The sequence below is a fragment of the Bison bison genome, unplaced genomic scaffold (genome assembly GCF_000754665.1).
Source record: "Bison bison bison isolate TAMUID 2011002044 unplaced genomic scaffold, Bison_UMD1.0 scf7180017864307, whole genome shotgun sequence".
NCBI classification, from domain to species: domain Eukaryota; kingdom Metazoa; phylum Chordata; class Mammalia; order Artiodactyla; family Bovidae; genus Bison; species Bison bison.
The window spans coordinates 1,030,335-1,055,693 of record NW_011494879.1 but is presented as its reverse complement, the minus strand read 5'-3'; the positions used below and the strand labels follow the sequence as shown (position 1 = coordinate 1,055,693).

The window sequence follows — 25,359 nt, the reverse complement described above, 5'->3', positions numbered from 1 at the left end:
ACAAGTGGTTGACCAGTTTTCCCAGCACCACTTGTTAAAGAGATTGTCTTTTCTCCATTGTGTATTCTTGCCTCCTTTGTCAAAGATAAGGTGCCCATATGTGCGTGGATTTATCTCTGGGCTATTTTGTTCCATTGATCTATATTCCTGTCTTTGTGCCAGTACCATACTGTCTTGATGACTGTGGCTTTGTAGTAGAGCCTGAAGTCAGGCAGGTTGATTCCTCCAGTTCCATTCCTCTTTCTCAAGATTGCTTTGACTATTTGAGGTTTTTTGTATTTCCATACAAATTGTGAAATTATTTGTTCTAGCTCTGTGAAAAATATCGTTGGTAGCTTGATAGGGATTGCATTAAATCTATAGATTGCTTTGGGTAGTATACTCATTTTCACTAACTTGATTCTTCTGATCCATGAACATGGTATATTTTTCCATCTATTAGTGTCCTCTTTGATTTCTCTCACCAGTGTTTTATAGTTTTCTATATATAGGTCTTTTGTTTCTTTAGGTAGATATATTCCTAAGTATTTTATTCTTTTCATTGCAATGGTGAATGGAATTGGTTCCTTAATTTCTCTATTTTCTCATTATTCATGTATAGGAATGCAAGGGATTTCTGTGTGTTGATTTTTATATCCTGCAACTTTACTATTTTCATTGATTAGCTCTAGTAATTTTCTGGTGGAGTCTTTAGGGTTTTCTATGTAGAGGATCATGTCATCCGCAAAGTGTGAGAGTTTTACTTCTTCTCTTCAAATTTGGATTCCTTTTATTTATTTTTCTGCTCTGGTTGCTGTGGCCAAAACTTCCAAAACTATGTTGAATAGTAGTTGTGAGAGTGGGCACCCTTGTCTTCTTCCTGACTTTAGGGGAAATGGTTTCAAATTTCACCACTGAGGATAATGTTTGCTGTGGGTTTTTCATATATAGCTTTTATTATATTGAGGTATGTTCCTTCTATTCCTGCTTTCTTGAGGGTTTTTATCATAAATGGATGTTGAATTTTGTCAAAGGCTTTCTCTGCATCTATTGAGATAATCATATGGTTTTTATTTTTCAATTTGTTAATGTGGTGTATTACATTGATTGATTTGCGGATATTGAAGAATCCTTGCATCCCTGGGATAAAGCCCACTTGGTCAAGGTGTATGATCTTTTTAATGTGTTGTTGGATTCTTATTGCTAGAATTTTGTTAAGGATTTTTGCATCTATGTTCATCAGTGATATTGGCCTGTAGTTTTCTTTTTTTGTGGCATCTTTGTCAGGTTTTGGTATTAGGGTGATGGTGGCTTCATAGAATGAGTTTGGAAGTTTACCTTCCTCAGCAATTTTCTGGAAGAGTTTGAGTAGGATAGGTGTTAGCTCTTCTCTAAATTTTCGGTAGAATTCAGCTGTGAAGCCATCTGAACCTGGGCTTTTGTTTGCTGGAAGATTTCTGATTACAGTTTCAATTTCCGTGCTTGTGATGGGTGTGTTAAGATTTTCTATTTCTTCCTGGTCCAGTTTTGGAAAGTTGTACTTTTCTAAGAATTTGTCCATTTCTTCCACGTTGTCCATTTTATTGCCATATAATTGCTGATAGTCTCTTATGATCCTTTGTATTTGTGTTGTCTGTTGTGATCTCTCCATTTTCATTTCTGATTTTATTGATTTGATTTTTCTCCCTTTGTTTTTTGATGAGTCTGGCTAATGGTTTGCCAACTTTATTTATCCTCTCAAAGAACCAGCTTTTGGCTTTGTTGATTTTTGCTATGGTCTCTTTTGTTTCTTTTGCATTTATTTCTGCCCTAATTTTTAAGATTTCTTTCCTTCTACTAACCCTGGGGTTCTTCATTTCTTCCTTTTCTAGTTGCTTTAGGTGTAGAGTTAGGTTATTTATTTGACTTTTTTCTTGTTTCTTGAGGTATGCCTGTATTGCTATGAACCTTCCCCTTAGCACTGCTTTTACAGTGTCCCACAGGTTTTGGGTTGTTGTGTTTTAATTTTCATTCCTTTCTATGCATATTTTGATTTCTTTTTTTATTTCTTCTGTGATTTGTTGGTTATTCAGCAGCATACTGTTCAGCCTCCGTATGTTGGAATTTTTAAGTTTTTCTCCTGTAATTAAGATCTAATCTTACTGCATTATGGTCAGAAAAGATGCTTGGAAAGATTTCAATTTTTCTGAGTTTACTAAGGCTAGATTTATGGCCCAGAATGTGATCTGTCCTGGAGAAGGTTCCATGTGCTCTTGAGAAAAAGGTGAAATTCATTGTTTTGGGGTGAATTGTCCTATAGATATCAGTTAGGTCTAACTGGTCTATTGTATCATTTAAAGTTTGTGTTTCCTTGTTAATTTTCTGTTTAGTTGATCTGTCCATAGGTGTGAGTGGGGTATTCAAGTCTCCCGCTTTAATTGTGTTATTGTTAATTTCCCCTTTCATACTTGTTAGCATTTGTCTTACATATTGCAGTGCTCCTATGTTGGATGCATATATATTTATAATTGTTATATCTTCTTGGATTGATCCTTTGATCATTATGTAGTGTCTTTCTTTGTTTCTTTTCACAGCCTTTGTTTTAAAGTCTATTTTATCTGATATGAGTTTTGCAACTCCTGCTTTCTTTTGGTCTCTATTCGCATGGAATATCTTTTTCCAGCCCTTCACTTTCAGTCCGTATATGTCCCTTGTTTCGAGGTGGGTCTCTTGTAGAAAATGTATATAGGGGTCATGTTTTTGTATCCATTCAGCCAGTCTTTGTCTTTTGGTTGGGACATTCAACCCATTTACATTTAAGGTAATTATTGATAAGTATGATCCTATTGCCATTTACTTTGTTGTTTTGGGTTCGAGTTTATACACCCTTTCTGTGTTTCCTGTCTAAAGAAGATCCTTTAGCATTTGTTGGAGAGCTGTTTTGGTAGTGCTGAATTCTCCCAGCTTTTGCTTGTCTGTAAAGCTTTTGATTTCTCCTTCATATTTGAATGAGATCCTTGCTGGGTACAGTAATCTGGGCTGTAGGTTATTTTCTTTCATCACTTTAAGTATGTCCTGTCATTCCCTCTGGCCTGAAGAGTTTCTATTGAAAGATCAGCTGTTATCCTTATGGGAATCCCCTTGTGTGTTATTTGTTGTTTTTCCCTTGCTGCTTTTAATATTTGTTCTTTGTGTTTGATCTTTGTTAATTTGATTAATATGTGTCTTGGGGTGTTTTGCCTTGGGTTTATCCTGTTTTGGACTCTCTGGATTTCTTGGACTTGGGTGATTATTTCCTTCCCTATTTTAGGGAAGTTTTCAACTATTGTCTCCTCAAGTATTTTCTCATGGTCTTTCTTTGTGTCTTCTTCTTCTGGGACTCCTATGATTCGAATGTTGGCACATTTAACATTGTCCCAGAGGTCTCTGAGATTGTCCTCATTTCTTTTAATTCGTTTTTCTTTTTTCCTCTGTTTCATTTATTTCTACCATTCTATCTTCTACCTCACTTATCCTATCTTCTGCCTCCGTTATTCTACTGTTGGTTCGCTCCAGAGTGTTTTTTATCTCATTTATTTCATTATTCATTATATATTGACTCTTTTTTTTTCTTCTAGGTCCCTGTTAAACCTTTCTTTCATCTTCTCAATCCTTGTCTCCAGGTTATTAATCTGTAACTCCATTTTGTTTTCAAGATTTTGGATCATTTTCACTATCATTATTTGGAATATCAGGTAGATTCCCTATCTTCCTCTTTTGTTTGGTTTGGTGGGCATTCATCCTGTTCCTTTACCTGCTGGGTATTTCTCTGCCTCTTCATCTTGTTTATATTGCTGTGTTTGGGGTGGCCTTTCCATATTCTGGCAGTTTGTGGCGTTCTCTTTATTGTGGAGTTTCCTTGCTGTGCGTGGAGTTGGACGGGTGGCTTGTCAAGGTTTCCTGATTAGGGAAGCTTGTGTCGGTGTTCTGGTGGGTGGAGCTGGATTTCTTATCTCGGGAGTGCATTGAAGTGTCCAGTAATGAATTATGAGATGCCAATGGGTTTGGAGTAACTTTGGGCAGCCTGTATATTGACGCTCAGGGCTATGTTTCTGTGTTGCTGGATAATTTGCATGGTATGTCTTGTTCTGGAGCTTGTTGGCCCTTGGGTGGTGCTTGGTTTCAGTGTAGGTATGGAGGCATTTGATGAGCTTCTATCAATTAATGCTCCCTGAAGTCAGGAGTTCTCTGGTGTTCTCAGGATTTGGACTTAAGCCTCCTGCCTCTGGTTTTCAGTCATATTCTTACAGTAACCTCAAAACTTCTCCATCTATACAGCACCAATGATAAAACATCTAGGTTAATGATGAAAAGTTTCTCCACAGTGAGAAACACCTGGAGAGGTACACAGAGTTACATGGAGAAGAGAAGAAGGAGGGAAATAGAGGTGACCAGGAGGAGAAGAGGGGGAATCAAAAGAGGCAAGAGCAAGCTAGCCAGTAATCACTTCTCTATGTGCTCTCCACAGTCTGGATCACTCAGAGATGTTCACATAGTTACACAGAGAAGAGAATAAGGAGGAAGGAGACAGAGGTGACCAGGAAGTTAAAAGGGGGAATCAAAAGGAGAGAGACAGATCCAGCCAGTAATCAGTTCCCTAAGTGTTCTCCACAGTCCAGAACACACAAAGAGATTCACAGAGTTGGGTAGAGAAGAGAAGTGGGAGGGAGGAGATAGAGGCGACCTGGTGGAGAAAAAGGAGAGTCCAAAGGGGGAGAGAGCAGTCAAGCCAGTAATCTCACTCCCAAGTAAAAATGGGTACTGAAGATTGGGTTCTTAAAAGTACAAAATTGCTAACAAATACCAAAAAGCAAAGATTAAAAATCTAGGGTAGAGGTTGGATTCTCAAAAATACAATATTAAAGAAATTTTTTTTAAGTTACAAAAATTATAAAAAATATATATATGAAGTTGGCTTTAAAAAATAGGGTCTTTTTTTGCAAAGTAATAGGTTATAAAAATGAAAATTAAAGGAGTAATAGAGGACTTAAAAATAAAAAAAAAATTAATTTAAAGAATGATAATAGTAAAAATATATCTAGGACTTTCTCTGGCGTTGTTGTGGACAGTGTGGGGTCAGTTCATTTTCAGATAGTTCCTTGATCTGGCTTATACTTCCCAAGATCTATAGGCCCCTTTCTATGTAGTAGGTGCTAACTACAGGGTTTTAATCTATTGCACCTGTCACTTCCAGGGTGGTTCCCTCTGTTTTAACTTCTTCTGTTTGCTGGTCTCTTCGGAGTCTAATTTCCGCCCTGACCCAAGGGGGCGGTGGTGGACACTTTTTAAGGCTCACTTGTTCAGTCGTGCTGTGGGGAGGGAGGGACGCTGCAAACAAATAACACTGGCATGTGCTCGCAGTGTCTCGGCCACACTGGGTTTGCCCCCGCTCACGGCATGTGTGCTTTCCCTGTCTATATTGCTTAGGCTCTAGGTTGCTCTGCAGGGAACTGTCTGAGGCAGGCCCTGGGCTGCATGCACCTCCCAGGTCTAAGCCGCTCAGGTTCAGGTACTCAGGTAGTCCTCAGAGGCGCAGACTTGGTTGGGCCTGCATTTTGTGCCCTTCCCAGGTCTGAACCACTCAGGTGACCAGGTGTTTGGCAAGCACAGTCGCTGCGACTTATCACCTCCCCCATCCCTGCCGCTCGGTTTTCTGGGTGTACAACTGACGCACCTTCTCAGGGGAATGTCAACCATCCAGAATCCCAAGAAGTCTTGGTTAGCAACCAAGCCTACATGCAGTGTGGTAGACGATGCCTCTCTGGGGCCGTGATTGCCCTCTTCTGGCCTGGACTGCCCTCGCCTGCCTGTCTCTGGCGGGGGATGGGCTGGTCAGCAGCCGGCTAGCTCTGGTCAGTCCTTTGTTAGCTGTGAGCAGGCCTGGCAGTGTTTTAGTTTAGGGCTTTTCGCCGGGTAGCTATCCCACAGTCTGGTTTATTAGTTAGTTCCCTCAGATTGCCCTCCGGGCATTCAGACCCAGTCTGCACTCTAAGCGATGCAGCCCTCGCCTCCCTGCCCACCCCCGCTTGCTAGTGGCGGAAGCAGGCGTCTGCGCTGCTTCTCCGCTGGGAGTTACCATTGGGCATGTAATCTGTGGGGCTTAATTATTTATTTATTTTTCCTCCCAGTTATGTTGCCCTCTGAGGTTCCAAGGCTTGCCACAGACTCACCAGTGAGAGTGTTTCCTGGTGTTTGGAAACTTCTCTCTTTTTTAAGACTCCCTTCCCTGAACGGATCTCCATCCCTACCTCTTTTGTCTCTCTTTTTATCTTTTATATTTTTTCCTACCTCCTTTTGAAGACAATGGGCTGCTTTTCTGGGTGCCTGATGTCCTCTGCCAGCATTCAGAAGTTGTTTTGTGGAATTTACTCAGCATTCAAATGTTCTTTTGATGAATTTGTGGGGGAGAAAGTGGTCTCCCCGTCCTATTCCTCTGCCATCTTAGGACCGCCCCCCAAGTGATAGATTTTCAAAAGGAGAATATAGGAAGAGTTTCAATTTTCTCTCTATATTTAAAATTTCCTTATTAGTTTTTACAACAGATAGCTTTGTAGTTTTAAAACACATTTTGAACTTATGGCTGCAGGTGGGAAGGAAGGGCAGAAGGGATAGTTAGGGAATTTGGGATGGACGTGTACACTCTGTTATATTAAACATAGATAACCAACAATGACCTACTGTACAGCACATGGAACTTTGCTCAATGTTATGTGGGAACCTGGATGGGAGGGGAGTTTAGGAGAGAATGGATACATCTATTTGTATGACTGAGTCCCTTCACCATTCACCTGAAACTATCACAACATTGTTAATAGGCTACACCCCAATACAAACTAAAAAGTTAAAAAGAAAAAAAAAAAAAACAGTTTTGAATAACCAGTTTTCTAAGTAACTGTCTGCCCATCTGGTGGCAGCTTTAATGTCCTCAAAATTTTACATAGAGAGTAGATTAGTATAGTTGCACCAATTTCCCTTATCCATACCCCTAGATTATCCCTTTCCTTAAGCAATATAAGAAATATATATCTAGCTGGATCAGTGGAAATATTTCAGATTTTATTTTCTCCTGAAAGATTCTATTTTGTCCAATGTGATCCAAAAATATACTTCCTCAAAATTCACACAAGATATGAGAACACTATATTTCCATCTGATGTCAATATATTCATTCTGTTACTGCTATATCCTATGTTATATGATTCAAGAAGAAAGGTGATGAAAAGTATGACTATAACTGTGTTGGTGAGTTTGTCATTTTATTAGTGATTATTTTTATGGTGCTAAAATTTGTCAAGTACTAATTTTTTAAAGACAAGACAAAATGATGCTTTTAAATTCAGCAACACAAAGGAAGGACTATAAAATTACACTGACTGTCTAAGAAAGTCATAATTTTTAATAGCCCAAAAGATTTTGAAAGTGGTACGCTCAATTCTATTAGGACCAAGATGATCCCAGCAGTATTCTGGTGACAAGATTTTAGTGGGTTTATGGAGGAAAAAATACTTGTTCAAGTGACTTTCATCATGCCACACTGCCTCAATGTTATTTTTCTTGTCGTTCATGATTCCTCTGAAGCACTCCTTAGCAATATTGAGAACCTGAATGGGAGTACCGCCAAATACAGCAGCATGGTAATAAAAGTCCCCCTTACCAATAGGTATATATGCTTCTGATAACTGACTCCTCTCATAAGGTAACTCTGTAAGACTTGCCTTATACCAATGAGCATGTAACTGACCTACTGACTCCCCCAGAGTCTCCAGTCCATATTTTTTTACAAAGATTTGATCCACATCCATGCAGAAGAGGAAGTCAACTTCATATTGGATGTGATCCACAACATGTTCACTGATGGTCTTCATGCGCATCATACTGACGTCTTGCCATCTCTTCTCTTGCTTTATTTCAAAAACTTTCAGCGTTCGGAGGGGAGACAGCTGTACCCAAGGCACCTTAGAGAAGTTATCTGTCAGGATGTAAATGATGACTTTCTGGTCAACCATAAAATATTTATCAGCTGATGCTATAAATGTGTGCAAATAATGGTCAATGTATCTGTGAAGTAAATAAGAAGCAATTAAGTTCATCTTCTTGTATGTTAGTGAAACACATACTATTTAAATTACACTTACTGTAGTTTTATCAAAAAATGCTACTAAGGAACCAAACATTAGATATGCTTCTTGAGTTGTATTTAAGTAGTGTAAAAGTGAAATTGTCTGCCTTTCCTCTACATGGTGAGGTTTTATGGATCATAGGAGAAAAGAGGAATTTCTCATGGGAGGGAATGAAACTTGGTGAGATCAGAAAACTGAACCGTGCCCAGCACAAAACAAAAGCCTGAATTTTCAGGGTTATCAGAGCAGCTGGGACTTGCTTTAGAGGCTGTAGGCAAGAAAGGTCATAGGTCATTGCAAGAGCAGTTATTGATGCCTGTGGCTTACTTAGAGTAGTTAGTTTTGCATAAAAAGTCAGAGGTGACATGCTTTGTGCCCACTGTCAGCACTGCGGTTATTATTTTGCCCTATGCCCTTTAATATGGTGCTAAGATTGCTGGGCTGAAGGCAAACCTTCTCATTTCCAATCTCTCCAGCCAGTTAAGGATTCTTATAGTAATAAATAGGCTCAGGTAAATTCAAAAAAGGAAAGGTAATATATGTGACTTGTTCAAATGAGCTTACATGGTCATTAGAAATAAGTTCTGTATATTGGTCAGAGTCTTAAGAAATACAACAGATGGAGTCAGGAGAAAACTCTAGTTTGGAGTATCTAAAATTATTAGGTACATTATGAAAAAATATCACTTAAAATATTATATTGAGCTGGAAGCTAGCAACTCAAATCCAAAGTCCATATTTATCCATATTTCTTTTATGGTTAGTGCTTTTGTGTCATACTTTAGGAATCTTTGCCCCCTCAAAGTAGTGAAAATACTCTCCTATATGTTTTTATAGTAGCTTTATTGTTTTATCTTTCATATTTAAGCCTATTATCGATTTGAGTTAAATTTTGTGTATGATGTGGTATGGGGCTGTTTTGTGTCAGTCTCCACCTATTGACAGTGATGTTATCGGCTAGGAGTGCCTGGGGGCACTCACTGGAGTCCCTACTACTTGTGGTAAGACATCCCTACTTCCCACCAGACATCACCAGAGCCTACATTATGGCTGGACCAGTCTTTGTCATTCTTATTATAATCTCAAGGAGCACCTCAACAACAACCATAGGGAACTTTGAGAAAATAAGCTTTATTAATCACAAATCCTAGAGGATACGTGGCATGCCTGGGGCCACACAGTGAGGTCACAAGTTAGAAGTGGTGGGAGAGAGAGAAAGAGAGAAACACAAAGCACCTAGGGTTCTGCCTTTACTGGGTTGAGGGTGGGGTGCCTAGGGTTTTGCAAGTTCACTCTATTGATAAGTTTTAAACGTAAAAGCGGAAGTTAAAGCAAGGGAGGGGGAAAAACGGGGTCATGCAAGTGGTCATTTATGTAGATCAGGTCACTCAGGACTTTCTAAAAGGAAGATTTCATGGGTATGGTGACTTGGCTCTTTATCTAGTTGTTTAGCTAGTAAGCAATATTTTTATTTGAGATGGATGTCTTTAAAGTGGATATCTCAGGGGATTCCCTGGTGGTCCAGTGGTTATGACTCTGCCCTTTTATGGCACAGGGCCCAAGTTTTCTCCCTGGTCAGGGAACTAAGATCCCACAAGCTGTACAATGTGGCCAATGAATAAATAAATAAAATGGATGTCTCAGCAATCAATCAAAAGCTTAATATCAGGCATGTACAATTAAAAAAAAAACTTACTGTCACTACAATGGCAAACATTTTTTCCCCCAATTTTTAAAATGTTTTCTATGTTGGAATGCTATTAGACTTACTATGCTGGATCTTAGCAAGGCCTGCTTCCCAGTTGGTGCTAGTGGTAAAGAACCTGCCTGCCAATACAGGAGACTTAAGAGATGTTGGTTCAGTCCCTAGATTGGGAAGATCCCCCGGAGAAAGAAATGGCAACCCACTCCAGTATTCTTGCCTGGAAAATCCCATGGACAGAGGAACCTGGCAGGCTACAGTCTATAGGGTCTCAAAGAGTCAGACACAACTGAAGCTTAGCATAGCATTAGATTTACAGAAAAGTTGCAGATATATTACAGAGTTCCCACATATGCTCTACCCACCTTCCCCTAATAGTAATATATAACCATAGTACATTTGTCAAAACTAGGAAATTATCAGTGGTAAAATACTATTAGCTAATCCACAGATTTTATGTGATTTTCATCAGCTTCTTCCCTAATGACCTTTTCAGTTTCCAGGATCCAATCCAGAACACACACTGCATTCAGTCACTAGTCTCTTCTAGTCTCCCTAGTCTCTTCCACTCTGTCAATTTCTCTTCTTTTTGGTCATGACCCTGACCATGTATTTTGTAAAATGGCCTTCAGTTTGTGTTTCTCTGATTTTTTTCTTAGGTGAAGTTAATTTTAAGCAGTCAGACTTATCAGTATTTTCCTTTATGATTAGTAGTTTCCATGTCTTGATTAATAAATCCTTTTCTATCTTGAGTTCATGAGATATAGTTTTTCTTTTAACTACTGGTCTTCAAACTACCTAGTAATTGATGTTTGTATGTTTGTACATGATATGCTATAGAGGTACAATTTCAGGTTTCCTGTGTTGACATTTTCTCCAACATCATTTATGGAAGTCTTTCCCTACAGGTCTACAGTGCTATTGTCAATAAATAGAAAGTCTTTAAAATTTGTATGGCATTTTTCCATTTTATTTTATTGGCTTAATTGTTCATTCCTGTAGCAGATATTCATGTTGAAAATTTCCATATAGATACTTTAAATCTATCCTCCTAGTTTCAGTCCAATCTATACTCCTAATTTCAGAGGAAATTGATGCTATTTATTCCTGAGCTTTCAGAGGTTCTTTAAAACAGAGTGGGGGTTTCATGGTGAGGTTACTGAGGCTGTGGTTTCAGTGCCCCTTCCCTTATACAGTACACCCTTCCAAGACCCTGTATTCTATTCAGGAGGGTGTAGGAAGGAACCAGAAACTCCATCTGTGTCCTGAAGGTAGAAGCACTGCCCCGAATGGGGTCACTCCCCAGGATCTTGTTACAGATGCTGGGGCAGCAACTTGAAGAGACCACAGTGAGTCTCGGGAGGAGGTCATGGGAAGCTTCTTCAGTAAGGAGTCTTCCCTTCCTCCTCCCTTTCTTCCTCTTTCTGTGTTCTTTTTATTAAACAATAAATTACTATCAATATTTAATAGCAAGTTGCTATAAAGCTGATAACTTTATCATTTTAATGAGTGATAAGTATTGTTCAACTTAATACTTTTTTTTTGGTATGATTTTGATATCAAGGCAGAATTTGCTTCATAAAATGATTTGGGATGTGTTCCTGTCTAGTCTCTTTTCTGAAAAAGATTGTGTAGAATTGATGTTAATTTTTCTTTAAGTATTCGGTAGAATTCTCTGATGAAACTATCTGCGCCTGAGGACTTTGAAAGTTGAAAGTACTTTCTTTGTGACCCCATGGACTATATCTAGTCCATGGAATTCTCCAGGCCAGAATACTGAAGTGAGTAGCTGTTCCCTTCTCGAGGGGACTGTCCCAACCCAGGGATCGAACCCAGGTCTTCTGCATTGCAAGCAGATTCTTTACTAGCTGAGCCACCAGCTAGTAAAATTTTTTAAATTATGAATTCTATTTCCTCAATAGATATAGGGTTATTCAAATGATCTGTTTCATGTTGAGTGAATTGTTGTTGTTTGTACTTTTTAAGGCCCATGTCCTCTAAATTGTCAGATATGTAGAGAATGTTATAGTGGTTCCTGATTATCCTTTTAAAGTCTACAAGGTCTGAGATGATATATCCTGTTTCTTTCCTGACATTTGTAATTTGCATTAAATTTTTTTTTGGCTAGTCTTCCTGGGTGATTATGGATTTTATTGGGGGTTTTTTTCCCCCAAAGAACCACATTTTTGTTTCATTGATTTTTCTCTAAGACTTTTCTGTTTTCAATTTCATGGATTTCTGCTCTCACCTTTATTACTCCCTTATTTCTGCTTTCTTTGGTTTTATTTTTTTCTATTTTTTCTAAATTCTTGAGGTATATTATTGATAATCTCGCATTTTCTAAAATAAAACACTTGAATATAAAGGTCATTCAGCAATACCTACCTTCCCACAGCAAACACAGTTAACCCCACAGTAATTTTATGATTTGCATAATAATTTTCCAGCACCATTTCATCATAGGTGCCATGCCACACAACTGGAGCTGCCCAACTGGTAGTTGTTATGTTTGAGTGATTTATGGCACTGTAAGGAAGATATAAGAATTATGAGCAAAATACTTTTAATAAAATTGTAGTAGATATTGCTAATGTATAAAGCCTATGTCTGATTGCAGTATTTCCTTATTTCTAACCCAGAGCCTTGATGGCACGATAAACTGAAGAAATAGTTTATCAGAAATGGCTCAGTTCAGTTCAGTTCAGTCACTCAGTCATGTCCAACTCTTTGCAACCCCATGAACCACAGCACACCAGACCTCCCTGTCCATCACCAACTCCCGGAGTTCACCCAAAGTCATGTCCATTGAGTCAGTGATGCCATCCAACCATATTATCCTCTGTCATCCGCTTCTCCTTCTGCCCTCAGTCTTTTCCAGCATCAGGGTCTTTTCAAATGAGTCAGCTCTTCGCATCAGGTGGCCAAAGTATTGGAGTTTCAACTTCAACATCAGTCCTTCCAATGAACACCCAGGACTGATCTCCTTTAGGATGGACTGGTTGGATCTCTGTGCAGTCCAAGGGACTTGCAAGAGCTTCTCCAACACCACAGTTCAAAAGCATCAATTCTTCAGTGCTCAGCTTTCTTCACAGTCCAACTCTCACATCCATACATGACTACTGGAAAAACCATAGCCTTGACTAGACGGACCTATGTTGACAAAGTAATGTCTCTGCTTTTTAATATGCTGTCTAAGTTGGTCATAACTTTCCTTGCAAGGGGTAAGCATCTTTTAATTTCATGGCTGCATCATTAGGGTGAGATGATTACAAAAGTACATGTACTGATTATATTATTGTTCCAAGATCTTTGAGGATGCATAGTTGAAATGTCACCCAAAGTCCAAAGTAACAATTTCTCTTACAGTTGGACAAGATCTACCGTCTTAAGCTATGGACACTGATTCTTTTCAGAAGCAATATTTTAAAAAATGAACTTCCCAGTTTTCATAATCTGAAATGCTGCCAGTGTTAACATTGCTGCATACTGTCAGAATCAACTTTGTCAGAACTTTGGAAGATAGCCAAAGATTTAGAGCAACCAAGCAAAAGTTATCTCAAAAAGAAAAAAAAAAAAAAAGACTCAATATGGTAGGACTAGAAAACCTTTGAGGTATTCTAACCCAGCCTTGCACCAATGCTCTTCCTAGTATAACAGTGGCATTGAAAAGACAAAACCATGTTATGTTCTCAGTGTGGGTATCTGACTCAGAGGGTAGAAGAGTGAATCTAATTCCCAGCGATTGTGTTTATCTGTTTAAGCTACCTGAGAGTTCCTTGAAGGATTGACTCATAGTGCTTTTTTTCTTGTACTTAACATTCTCTAAGAATTGAATGGGAGGGTATTCCTTGAAAAAAAGTTGTAAAAGAACAAGCCCCTTTCACCTGAGTCAAAAGATTTCAGTTAAACACTATATATGCTGAAAGCCTGGGGAGGAAACATTTGAAAGACAGTTCTTTGGGAAGTAAGGGCTTTGACAAGATCCCATGGGTCAATCAGACACACACAGAACAAGGAACTGAGAAATCCATGCACATATTCAGGGCAGAACGAATGTTCAGAAAAGACCTGTGAAGATCCTAGGCTTTTACCTCTGACTGGTATTTAGGCTCAGGGCACACAAGAAGTGAAAGCTAAGGCAGAGTTATAAGCAACTGGGCTGTGTTGAAGAGGGGCCCAAACACAGAGCCAGTCTTTAAAGAATGTAAGCATCTTCTTCTCTTTGTTTTGTTTTCCTTTCTTTTCTGTTTTTTTCTTCTTCTCCTTCTCCTCCTCCTCCTCCTTAATTTCCTTTTCCTCCTTCTTCTGCCCTCTAACACCTCTATCTCTCAGGTTTTAGGCACTTTAAGGAAATCTCTGTCAAACAACTCACTGGCTACAACCTAAGAGTAGCTCAGAGACTTCTGAGACCAAACCAGACAAAGAATACAGTCTTTAAAAAAATAGTTTAGAAAAGCCACTAAACAAACAACCATAAAAAAAAGAAAGATCTCATATTAATAACCTCACCTTCCACCTTAAGGGGAAAGGGGGGAAAACTAGAAAAAAAGGGAAAAACAAAACCAAACAAACAACCAATAGCAAATAAGAACAACAAACTCTGAGGAGGCAAAAGTATCTGATTTCCAGAGAAAATATAATACTCAAAATGTCTAGTTTTTAACCAAAATTTAAGAGTTATCCAAATAAAGAAGAATGCACAGCCCATTCACAAGAAAACAAATAAATGAGAACTGTCCAGGCATTGACTGAGTTTTTCTAAAAAGACTTTAAATCAACCATTTAAAATATGCTTAAAGTGCTAAAGGAAGCCATGGACAAAGAACTAAAGGAAACCAGAAGAACATTGTCTTAACAAATAGAGAATATTAATAAAGATACAAATTATAAAAAACAAATGAAATAGAAATACTGAAGTTGAGACGTGTATAGCTGAAAGGAAAAAATTCACTTTAGGATGTCAACAGAAGATTTGAGCAGGCAAAAGAACAAATCAGACATACACAGAACACTTTATCTAACAACAGAATGCATGTCCTTCTCAAATACACATGCAATATTCTCCAGGATAAATCTCACGTTAGAACATAAGACAAATCTCAATAACCTTAAAGTGACTGGAAACATACAAACTATCTTTTCCAATGATAATGGAATGAAATTAGAAATCAGTAACAGAAATGAGTCTAGAACATTCATAAACATCTGGAAATTAAACAACCCACCTAGACAACCAATGGGCCAAAGGAAAAAATCATAAGGGGAAAAAAAAACAAAAACAAAAAACTCCAAAATCATGAGGAAATTAGAAAATAAATTGAGATCAATAAAAATGAAGATACAACATGCTAAAACTTATGGGAGACAGTGAAAATCAGTACTCAGAAGGAAATGTATAGCTGTAAACATCCATGTTTTAAAAAAGAAAGATCTCATATTAATAACCTCATGTTCTACCTTAAGGGGAAAAAAGGGGAAAACTGGAAAAAAGAGGGAAAAACAAAGCCAACAGAAAGAAGAAATAATAAAGACTGGAGTAGAGAGAACTGAATAGAGAAAAAAATGATGGAATGAAACCAAAAGTCAATTCTTTGCAAAGATAAATGAAATTGGCATACCTTTAATTAAACTGACCAGGAAAAAATCAGAGATGACTCAAATTATTAAAATCAAGAACGGAAATGGGGACATTATTATAGACCTTATAGATGAAATGGATAAATTTCTAGAAATACACAAACTACTAAAACTGGTTCAAGAAGAACTAGAAAAACTTATAGACCTATAACAAGTAAAGGTAATTGAAAATCTGCTAACAAAGAAACCCCAGGATCAGATGGTTTACCTGCTGAATTCTACCAAACACTTAAAGAATTAACACCAATTAGATTCTCAAAGTCTTCCAAAGAAATAGAACTTTCTAACTCATTCTATGAGGCCAATATTACTTTGATGCCAAAGCCAGACAAAGACATCTCAAGATCAACATCATTAGTCATTAGAGAAATGTAAATCAGAACTATAATAAGATATTTCACACACACTAGAATGGCCCTAACATAAGCAAAAACAAACACACACACCCAGAAAAACAAAAAATAGCAAGTGTTGGAAAGGATGCAGAGAAATTGAAACACTCATACATTGTCGATGGGAACATAAAATGATGTAACTATATGGAAAAGAGTTTGGTGGTTTCTCAAAAAGTTTAACTTAGGATTACCATATACCCAGTAAACCCACTTATAGATATATACCCAAGGGAACTGAAAGTATGATTTCAAATTAAAACTTGTACATGAATGTTTATAGCACCATTACTTATAATAGCCCCAGAGTGGAAACAACCTAATATCCATTTACTGGTGAATGGATGTGTGGTATATCCATACCATGGAATATTATTCAGCTATGAAAAGGAATGAAATACTGATAGATGCTACAATATAGATGAACCTTGAAAACATGCAAAGTGAAAGAAGTCAGACATTAAAAAAAATAACAAAACATACTATGCTCCCGTCATAGGAAATGTCCAGAATAGGCAAGTCCAGAGAGATAGAAAGCAGATTAGTGTTTGTCAAGGAGCGGGGAATGAGAAGTTACTTCTTAATGGGCAGAGATTCCTTTTTGCTATAATGAAGATATTCTGGAATTTGACAGCTAGAGCTATACATTTTTAAAAGACTTATTTACTTAAATTTTTGGTTCTGCTAGGTCGTGGATGCTGCACAGGCTTTTCTCTAGTTATGGTGAGCAGGGGCTACTCTTCACCGTGGCGCACGGCCTTCTCATTGAAGTGGCTTCCCCTGCTGTGGAGCACAGGCTGTAGGCTCTGTGGGCTTCAGAAGTTGCAGCATGCGGGCTCAGTAGTTACGGCCCACGGGCTTAGCTGCTCCGCAGCATGTGGAGTCTTTGTGCACCAGGGATTACAAAGTTCCCTTGCATTGCAAGACATATTCTTAATTACTGGACCACCGGGAAAGCCCCAAATTGTACATTTTCAAACAATTAAAATAGTGACTTTTATATTATGTCTATTCAAATCTATAAGAAAAAGACAATCCATTGTGTGGGATAAAGAGAAGAGATATAAACAGGCAGTTTACAAAAGTGAATGTCCAAGTGGCCAATGTTCATATGAAAATGTGTTCGGCTTTAATGATCATCAATGAAAAAAATGAAAAATGCAATAGGAGTTGACATGCAGCAAGAGAAAGATTCTATTAGCTGTTTCAGAGCTTGTTGTGAACTGAATGTCTCCTCCAGATTCATGTGTTGAAGGTGTAACCCCAGTCTGAATATTTGGAAATAGGGCCTTTAGAGAGGTAATTAAGGTTAAACAGGACTTCCCCGGTGGCTCAGATGGTAAAGAGCCTGCCTACAATGCAAGAGGTCCGGGTTTGATACCTGGGTCGGAAAGATCCCCTGGAGAAGAGAATGACAACCCACTCCAGTATTCTTGCCTGGAGAATTCCATGTGTAGAGGAGCCTGGTGGGCTACAGTCCATGGAATTGCAAAGAGTCAGACATGACTGAGCAACTAACAGGTTAAGGTTAAATGAGGTCATAAAGACGGGGCCAAAGCCAATAGGGCTGGTGTCCTTTTAAGAAGAGTAAGAGACATCAGGGATGTGTACACAGGGAAAAAGCCCTGTGAGGACACAGCAAGGAGACAGGCAGCTGCCAGTCAAGAAGAGAAACCTCAAAAGAAACCAAACTTGCCAACACCTTGATCTTCTATTTCCAGCCTTCTGAAATGGGAGAAAATAAATCTCTGCTGTTTAAACACTGCCCCCCACCCACCCCCCACCACCACCAAAAAAAAGGAATGGCGATCGAAACTTAAAAGTAGCCTACTTCAACCAGTCCATCCTAAAGGAGATCAGCCCTGGGATTTCTTTGGAAGGAATGATGCTAAAGCTGAAACTCCAGTACTTTGGCCACCTCATGCGAAGAGTTGACTCATTGGAAAAGACTCTGATGCTGGGAGGGATTGGGGGCAGGAGGAGAAGGGGACGACAGAGGATGAGATGGCTGGATGGCATCACTGACTTGATGGACGTGAGTCTCAGTGAACTCCGGGAGTTGGTGATGGACAGGGAGGCCTGGTGTGCTGCGATTCATGGGGTCACAAAGAGTTGGACATGACTGAGCGACTGAACTGAACTGAACTGATTTGGAATCTACTTAAATGATTATATGGTTTTGTCCTTTTTGTTGTGATTGATCAGTACCTTGAATTATGAGGCTATAACTTACCTGTCTTATTAGGATGCTGTATCAGTTATTAAGCTATTGTCTTTCATAGTTAAACCCACCACAGTATACCCTGCTTTATTATTTTGAGCTGGGACACTGCAAATCATTTCTCCTTTGCCAATGGGCACCCTGTTAGGCTGTACTAATAGAGGGCATTGGAGGGAAATTACAAGTCTGGAGGAAGAAGAAACTTGCTCTTTTCTGTTTCCTGTAGGCTTCTTGTCTACATCCTCTTCCTGCAAGTCCCATTCCAGCAATGCATCTTTACCACAGCAATAGCAGTTCTTTTCCCAAGCAATTGAATCCAACTTTCAGTTTTTGCAACACGTGCAAAACCAGTCTCGCCGTGCTCCTCCTTAGAAGGGCTGGTTCTCTGCCCCAAGAGCCTTCCCTGGAGCTCAGAGGCACCCGCACCAGGTGAGCAGCAGCGGAGTTTAAGCCCTGTGAGATTTGTCTCCAAGTTTTTAAGGTGTAATAATTCCAGTCCCTTCCTTTTGTTTCTTCAGAACCAGGGAAAATAATTACTTCCTATAGCTGTTCCCTCTATGACACCTTAGAGTTGCATTTTCAGTTTTTCAGGTTACCTAGTTAATGACTTTATGGCTGTCCATGGGTGCTAAATTGTTTTAGAAATGTCTGACTCTTTGCCACTCCATGGACTGTAGCCTGCCAGGCTCCTCTGGTCATGGGATTCTCCAGGCAAGAATACTGGAGTGTCATGCCCTCCTTCAGGGGATCTTCCCAACCCAGGGATCGAACTGACATCTCTGAGGTCTCCTGCATTGGCAGGTTCTTCCACTAGCATCACCTGGGAAGCCCCTTAATGACTATATGGTAATGAGCAATTCTTTATACTAAAACCTATGTTTAAATAGCTGGTATGCTTTGTATGATCTGATTAGATCTGACAAATGTAGTGATATTATGGGAGGATGAGTCATGGATCATTATCCAATAACTGGATGTCTCCTTTCAAAGTTTTAATTAAGAAAGGTCCTCAGATCTACAGCATCAAGGTGAAAGACAGGTGCATAGAGTAAGAAGATGGAGTCAGAGAGGCCAGAAGAAAGCTGTTGTATTAAAGCAGGAAGTGCACAGACAGCCCACCCACCTGACTTGGGCTTTGGTTCTCTCATTAGTGAAATGAGAAACAACCAACCGATCTCAAGTGTACCCTTACATTTGTGACTCTCAGTCATTCTAGGATCCTTTGTGTTTCTGTCATCTAAATTCTCCCTCATGGAGGACATAGGTCCTAATGCCCATTTCCAGTTGATCTCAGCTACTGCTTATTTGTTAAAATAACCATCAAAGATCCACGTGCTCTCCAACATTTGGAATGCCAGTCACAGTATTGTTGCCATCTGTTAATTTCTATTGAGCAGTCTATGGATTAATCTCATACGTATTAGATTTGGAATTCTTACTTGGGAAAAAACCAGTCTGATAGCTTTAATTCTTCTGTTTGAGTATTCTCAGACCTATTAGGAAAAATAATGCAAAGAGTCACATAATATGTATAGGGTTTGAGATGTATTATCAGATGTAAAATTCAAAATAAGCATGAAGCAGAAAATTAATAATGAACTTTAATGGTTGTGGCATGGAAAAATCATGATTTCCACCCTGAGAGTAATTCTGTGTGCTTCCCAGGAGTCTATCTGTTCCCACAGTTCTCATTCTAATCTTCTAATTCACATAGAAAATGGCAGTCATCAGATGGAAGCTCCCTCAACTTTCTGCAACCTCATCCCCAAATTTACCTGTAGTGACTTCTACCACAATTAAAATATATTCCTATTTTCTACCTAAGGTTAGCCTTAAATATCCTATCTGCTCAGAAGCCCTGATGTGATCATTATCCTCAGAAGGATTTTTATGTTCTCTGTTTGCTCAACTGACAATCTTCCGGGCATTTTTCTGTGGCTTTGAGTTCTTATATATAATGATACTTCTCCCATAAATTTAAGACTAAGTGTACCCAACTATGTTCTGAAGTCTTCTACTTGAATTTGCACAGATGCTACCAAAGGAAGACGTTTAAAGTCATAATCTTTTCCCCAAAGTAGGTCCTCTTTGTATGTTGCCTTAACTCACTGAATCTGCTTGGATTTGCATGGCAGAAACATGAGAGTCATTCTCCACTCAGAGCCCTTCTGAATCCCAACATCAAACCCACCATTAAACCCTGATGGTTTTACTCCCAAAACATCTCAAATGCATCCCTTATCTCCATTCCCCGCTAGCACACGACTTCAGGTCAGCATCATTCCTTGTCTGGGCTGCTACCAAAGCCTGCTCATTGGCCTCACTGTTCACTTTTTAAAAGTTGGTGTACCTTTGAAAAGGTACACAAATGTAAAGAGAACAATATAATGAACCTTCCTTCATATTTCTATCCATGTAATTAGCGATGTGCTGCCCTCTGCTTATCCCTGCATTTTCCCTTTTCAACTGATTCACTGCTCCATTTCCACTCTGCTTCCAATAACATGTTTCTGAAACTCCAATGTTACCAATCATTATTCTATTTAACAATGTCCAGTGGCCTCCCACTGTCCTAAGGATCATGTCCATATTCCTTATAGAGCCACAATATTCTGCATGATCTGACCCTTCACACTGTTCCACCCACCTCTCCTACCTAGCCCCACATCGACAGTTTTTCAGACTCACTGGCCTTTTGTTAGTCCCTTAAACATGTCACAGGTTCCACCAGCTAATTCCCACATAGCATTTAGGTCTCATTTAAATATCCCTTCTTAAGGGGAGTATTCCCTAATCTGCCAGATACATTTAGATTTCTTTTATTAATACTTATTGAATACTTTCCTAAGTATTATCTAATTCAATCCACTCCTAAGAAATAAACTGAAGAACAGCTTTTATTATCTTGTCCATAGTCACATAGTAGGTGAAAAGACCAGCAATTGTTCCTAAGCCCTTGCTTTTCCTCTTTCATAAAAGCTCTATGGCACTCTTGCTAAGACATCCTGGGAGAGCTGATTCTGGGCTGAGATAAGGGGATTAGGCAGCTGTGGAGCTGAGTCATATGTCATGAGATTGTCTTTGTGCCTATGTACACAGATGGGCGTAACTGCAAAGTTGGAATGTGGCTGAGATGTGACATTCTACCAGGCACTGCTTCCATCGGTAACAATGCCTTGGATGATAAGTATTACTATGTTACAGCTGTAGACTCTTGATGCTAAGGAGAGCCAATATTAATAAGAGGATGATTGTTAGGTTGTATTGCACTGAATACAGTTTGGCAGAAAGCATTTTAATCCACTCTTTCTCCCAGCATCTGCTGTAGCAGGCTTTCCTTGAATGTTCCCACCCTTGCTGGGATTTTCCTGCTTTTTTCAGGAGATGGAGAGTTCCAATGCCCTGCTAGCCATGAGAAAACATACTCTGCCTGGTACATGAAAACCTTCTTTATAATTTTCACATACAGCACAGCTCACCCAAGTATATGGAGTCTTGGTCTTAGTGGGGATGTTGCAATCATGAAACCATGAGAGAGACAAGGACCCTGAAGACAGCAAGCAACACAAAGGAAAGTTGCTTTCATTTCACTGTGTGTGTTCCCGTGAGCACAGGGAGAAGTAAAGGAACATCTTATGATACTGAACCTTGGACAAACTTTGAGGAAGCTTCCTCTCTGCACACACTCTGATGGCATGATTTTTCGGGTGGTATGTGATTAATAACTGGGAGTGTTTTAGCCAATACTCAACTCCCATGTGTTTCCCCAGAGCTTTAAAAGATCCAGGGTTCCTGTAGGCTAGCTTCTGGATTCTGGCTTCTATAACACACTTCCTTTAACCAGGTCTCACTCCTCTATCAGAGATAGCACCCTGCCAGTCTGCTCTTTCTTTGACTACTGGAACTCTGACCTTAAACAAATATCTCCACTTGTAAATACCTTAATTTGTAAAACTGCTTTGGTTTGCCCTGCCTATTGGTTTACCCTGCCAAGGACTTGCAGATAGTCCATTGCCCTCCAACTACTTTAGTCTTCAAAGAAGTCATAGCCTATTTGTAGATAAAGACTTACCAGCACTGATACATCCTCTGTAATTTCTTTGTGCTTAGAATAAATGAAAAGCATTGTATTAATTTCAAACTTATATAAAGGGTTTCCACATTTAATATAACTAGAGTTATTTCCCTGGGACTCCCCTGGTGGCTCAGTGGTAAAGGATCTGCCTGCAACGCAGGAGACGTAGGTTCAGTCCCTGGGTTGGGAATATCCCCAGCAGGAGGAAATGGCGACCCACTCCAGTATTCTTGCCTGGAGAATCCCATGGACAGAGAAGCCTGGCAGGCCATAGTCCATGGGGTCACAAAGTGTAGGACATGACTGAAGCAACTTAGCCAGCAGACAGAGATCAGTTCAGTTCAGTTGCTCAGTAGTGTCCGAGTCTTTGCAACCCCATGAACCACAGCACGCCAGGCCTCCCTGTCCATCACCAACTCCCGGAGTTCACCCAAACTCGTGTCCATTGAGTTGGTGATGCCATCCAACCGTCTCATCCTCTGTCGTCCCCTTCTCCTTCTGCCCTCATTCTTTCCTAGCATCAGGGTCTTTTCAAATGAGTCAGCTCTTCTCATCAGGTGGCCAAAGTATTGGAGTTTCAGCTTCAACATCAGTCCTACCAATAAACACCCAGGACTTATATCCCTATAAATCCATTCATTTTATTACCTAATTTTGTTATCTAATATTACCAAATATTTAATGAACATTTAATGTTATATATGAAATATTTGCATGCCCCTCAAATTTGTATGTTGAAGTCCTAACTCCTAAGGTGATGGCATTAGGAGGTAGGGCCTTTGGGAGGTGATTAGATCATGAGGATGGAGCCCTCATGAATGTGATTGATGTCCTTGGGAAAGAGACCCCGTGGCAGAGACTTTTCTGCTACTGAAGGACACATTGGGAAGATGGCTGTGTATGAACTAGAAAATGTATCCTCAACAGACACCAGATCGGTTGGTGCCTTGATCCTGGACTTATCAACCTCCAGAACTGTGAGAAATTTCTGTAGTTCATAAGCCAATCAGTCTATGGAATTTTGTTAAAGTAGCTTAAATAGACTAAGACACACACTAGATGCCAAATACATTATTGGTTTTAGAGATACAGTAATAAACATGATAAAAATCATTACAATTATGACTGCATGCTACATCGAAAAAAAAAAAAACAAGTAATTATTTGAGATACAAATGACAGAGAAGCTTGCTTAATAACATTTAAAAAATGACATTTGTGGGAATTTCCTGATGGTCCAAAGGTTAGGACTCTCCTTTCACTGCCAAAAGCCGTGCAGCACAGCCAAAGAAACCAAGCAAAAGAAAAAATGAAATTTCCTAATTTCCAATGAAATCTCTCTACTTGCTCAAATATGTGGAGGGCAAATACCACACTTAATGTGTGAAGTCACCAATATTAGGAACTTTTTTTTTAATGCCACCCATGTAAAAATGGCCAGTTTACAACATGTACTAACATTACACTGTCATTAATTCCATGGTAACTTTCTTGGTAGCTTAACATTGCTTCTCCATGCACATATGGACCTACAGAAATTACATTACCTTTGATCACATTAGAAACAAAGAACTTTTATGCTGAAGACTATGTTTATGCTAATATATTTGGATATAATTGGGTATATTTGGATGATGATTCATTCAGGGGGAGAATTTATCACCTTTCTGAATACACTAGATCCTTTACCAACATGAGATAAAATATCATTAATTTTTTTAAAGTTACCTGAAATGATACATTCTCTGAAAGGTCCACAGAAACAGTAAAAATAATAACCCTTGAATTGTTTTCCTTTGGTATCTCATTCTGTCCTGGGAATAAAAAGAAAACAGGTAAAACTAGATTAAATAAAGCAGAATGTACACTGTATGCTGTGTTGAATCCTGCATCTCCATGACTGAAATTGTAATAAATGAAGTAATAGACATTGGTTGGGGTGGTGTAAGGCACCTCTGATCCTTGGATATCTCCCCGTATGAAAATGTAAAGTCAGTAGAAACACAATTTGAGCTAGCTGCCCAAAGACTTAGGACATTAGCTGGCCTAAGCTGGCCTTAATACAAGAGATCTTAAAACTTATGTCTTTTCTGAAGTACAAAGGGCTTTTCCTACAGAAACGAAAAATATAAAAGCCACTTCCAAGCCTAACTCACAGGGTGGGTGTCAGAGAAAGAGACTGTTATGAAAATACTTAATTGGACTCTAAAAAGTTGTATAGTTATAAAGGAATTATTTTAATTAAACAGTATTATGAAGATCATTCTAAGAAAGGTGATAGGACCAATAACAGTATAAAATATATGCTCTTTCTCAAAAGTATTTGAATATAAAATTGATTCAGATCACTGGCTGGTGGCTAAACTATCATTTTTAGATTATTTGTATACTGACCTCGGAATGTGAGCCAGGTTTACAAAACTCCTTTGTAATACTTAATCTAAGGAATATGAAATCCTGTGTGTACAGAAAAGGAACTAGATATGACTCAATTGTTGACATTAAGGACAAACTCTTACCTTTTGTTTCACAATGATTACATAGGAATTTTATACAGCTCTTCTCAGAGACGATGTTTATGGTATAGCGGTTTGGGAATTCATGTAGAGAATCCTAAGAGACTAGACAGTTTTCAGGTAGAACATTTTGAGATCTTTGAGAAATCATGAATCAGATAACCTAGTATTGGTTCTGTGATGCCCTCCAGTTTGTGTGTTTATGATTTCAGTCTCCTGTGATTGATGATGTCATCAAATTCTCTTTTGATGATGAAAGAATTAGACATTGTTACTGTAACAATTTATATGCCAGTAGCTTCTCTTTGTCATTACCAGGGGACTAGCTTTTGTCCAACTAAAAAAAATGACTTAAGTTTCTCTCTCCTTGGGGATTTTTTAAAGGTTCATAATACAGTTTTAACTGGTGTATAATTTAAACAAAGTAAAACATATGCAATGTAAGTGTACAGTTCATTGGATTTGTAACAAATGTACATGTACTTCTTTAAGATATAGAACATCTCCATAACTCCCAAAACATTTCCTGTGCCCCTTGGAGTCACTACCTTCCCACACCCAGGAAACCGGTTTTCTGATTCTATTACCATAGCTGAGCTAGTCCTGCTGTAAAACTTCACATAAATAGAACTATACTGATTCACTTGTTGTATTTGGCTTTTCTCACTCCAAAATTTTGCAACTCACCAATGTTATTGT

The 25,359-nt window shown here is 38.8% G+C and overlaps 1 protein-coding gene across 1 annotated transcript; it reads right to left on the bottom strand.

Moving 5' to 3' along the window:
* Nucleotides 1-7,032: 7,032 nt before the first annotated feature.
* On the bottom strand, nucleotides 7,033-24,801 carry LOC104997335 (N-acetyllactosaminide alpha-1,3-galactosyltransferase-like). Its single transcript, XM_010852036.1, has 6 exons — nucleotides 24,664-24,801; nucleotides 23,873-23,958; nucleotides 22,142-22,174; nucleotides 19,509-19,562; nucleotides 12,205-12,345; nucleotides 7,033-8,055 (listed from the first exon to the last, which is right to left on the bottom strand). The coding sequence occupies exons 2-6, from the start codon at nucleotides 23,950-23,952 to the stop codon at nucleotides 7,362-7,364; spliced, it is 1,002 nt and encodes a 333-aa protein (XP_010850338.1). The 5' UTR covers nucleotides 23,953-23,958; nucleotides 24,664-24,801; the 3' UTR covers nucleotides 7,033-7,361.
* Nucleotides 24,802-25,359: the final 558 nt, after the last annotated feature.

Coding starts and splice junctions, on each gene's coding strand:
- LOC104997335 (XM_010852036.1), bottom strand. CDS start 23,952: ATGAGATACCAAAGGAAAACAATTCAAGGGTTATTATTTTTACTGTTT. Junction 22,175..23,872: donor CAGAGAATGTATCATTTCAG/GTAACTTTAAAA, acceptor ATTTATTCTAAG/CACAAAGAAATTACAGAGGA. Junction 12,346..19,508: donor TCAGACTGGTTTTTTCCCAA/GTAAGAATTCCA, acceptor TCTTCCTTACAG/TGCCATAAATCACTCAAACA.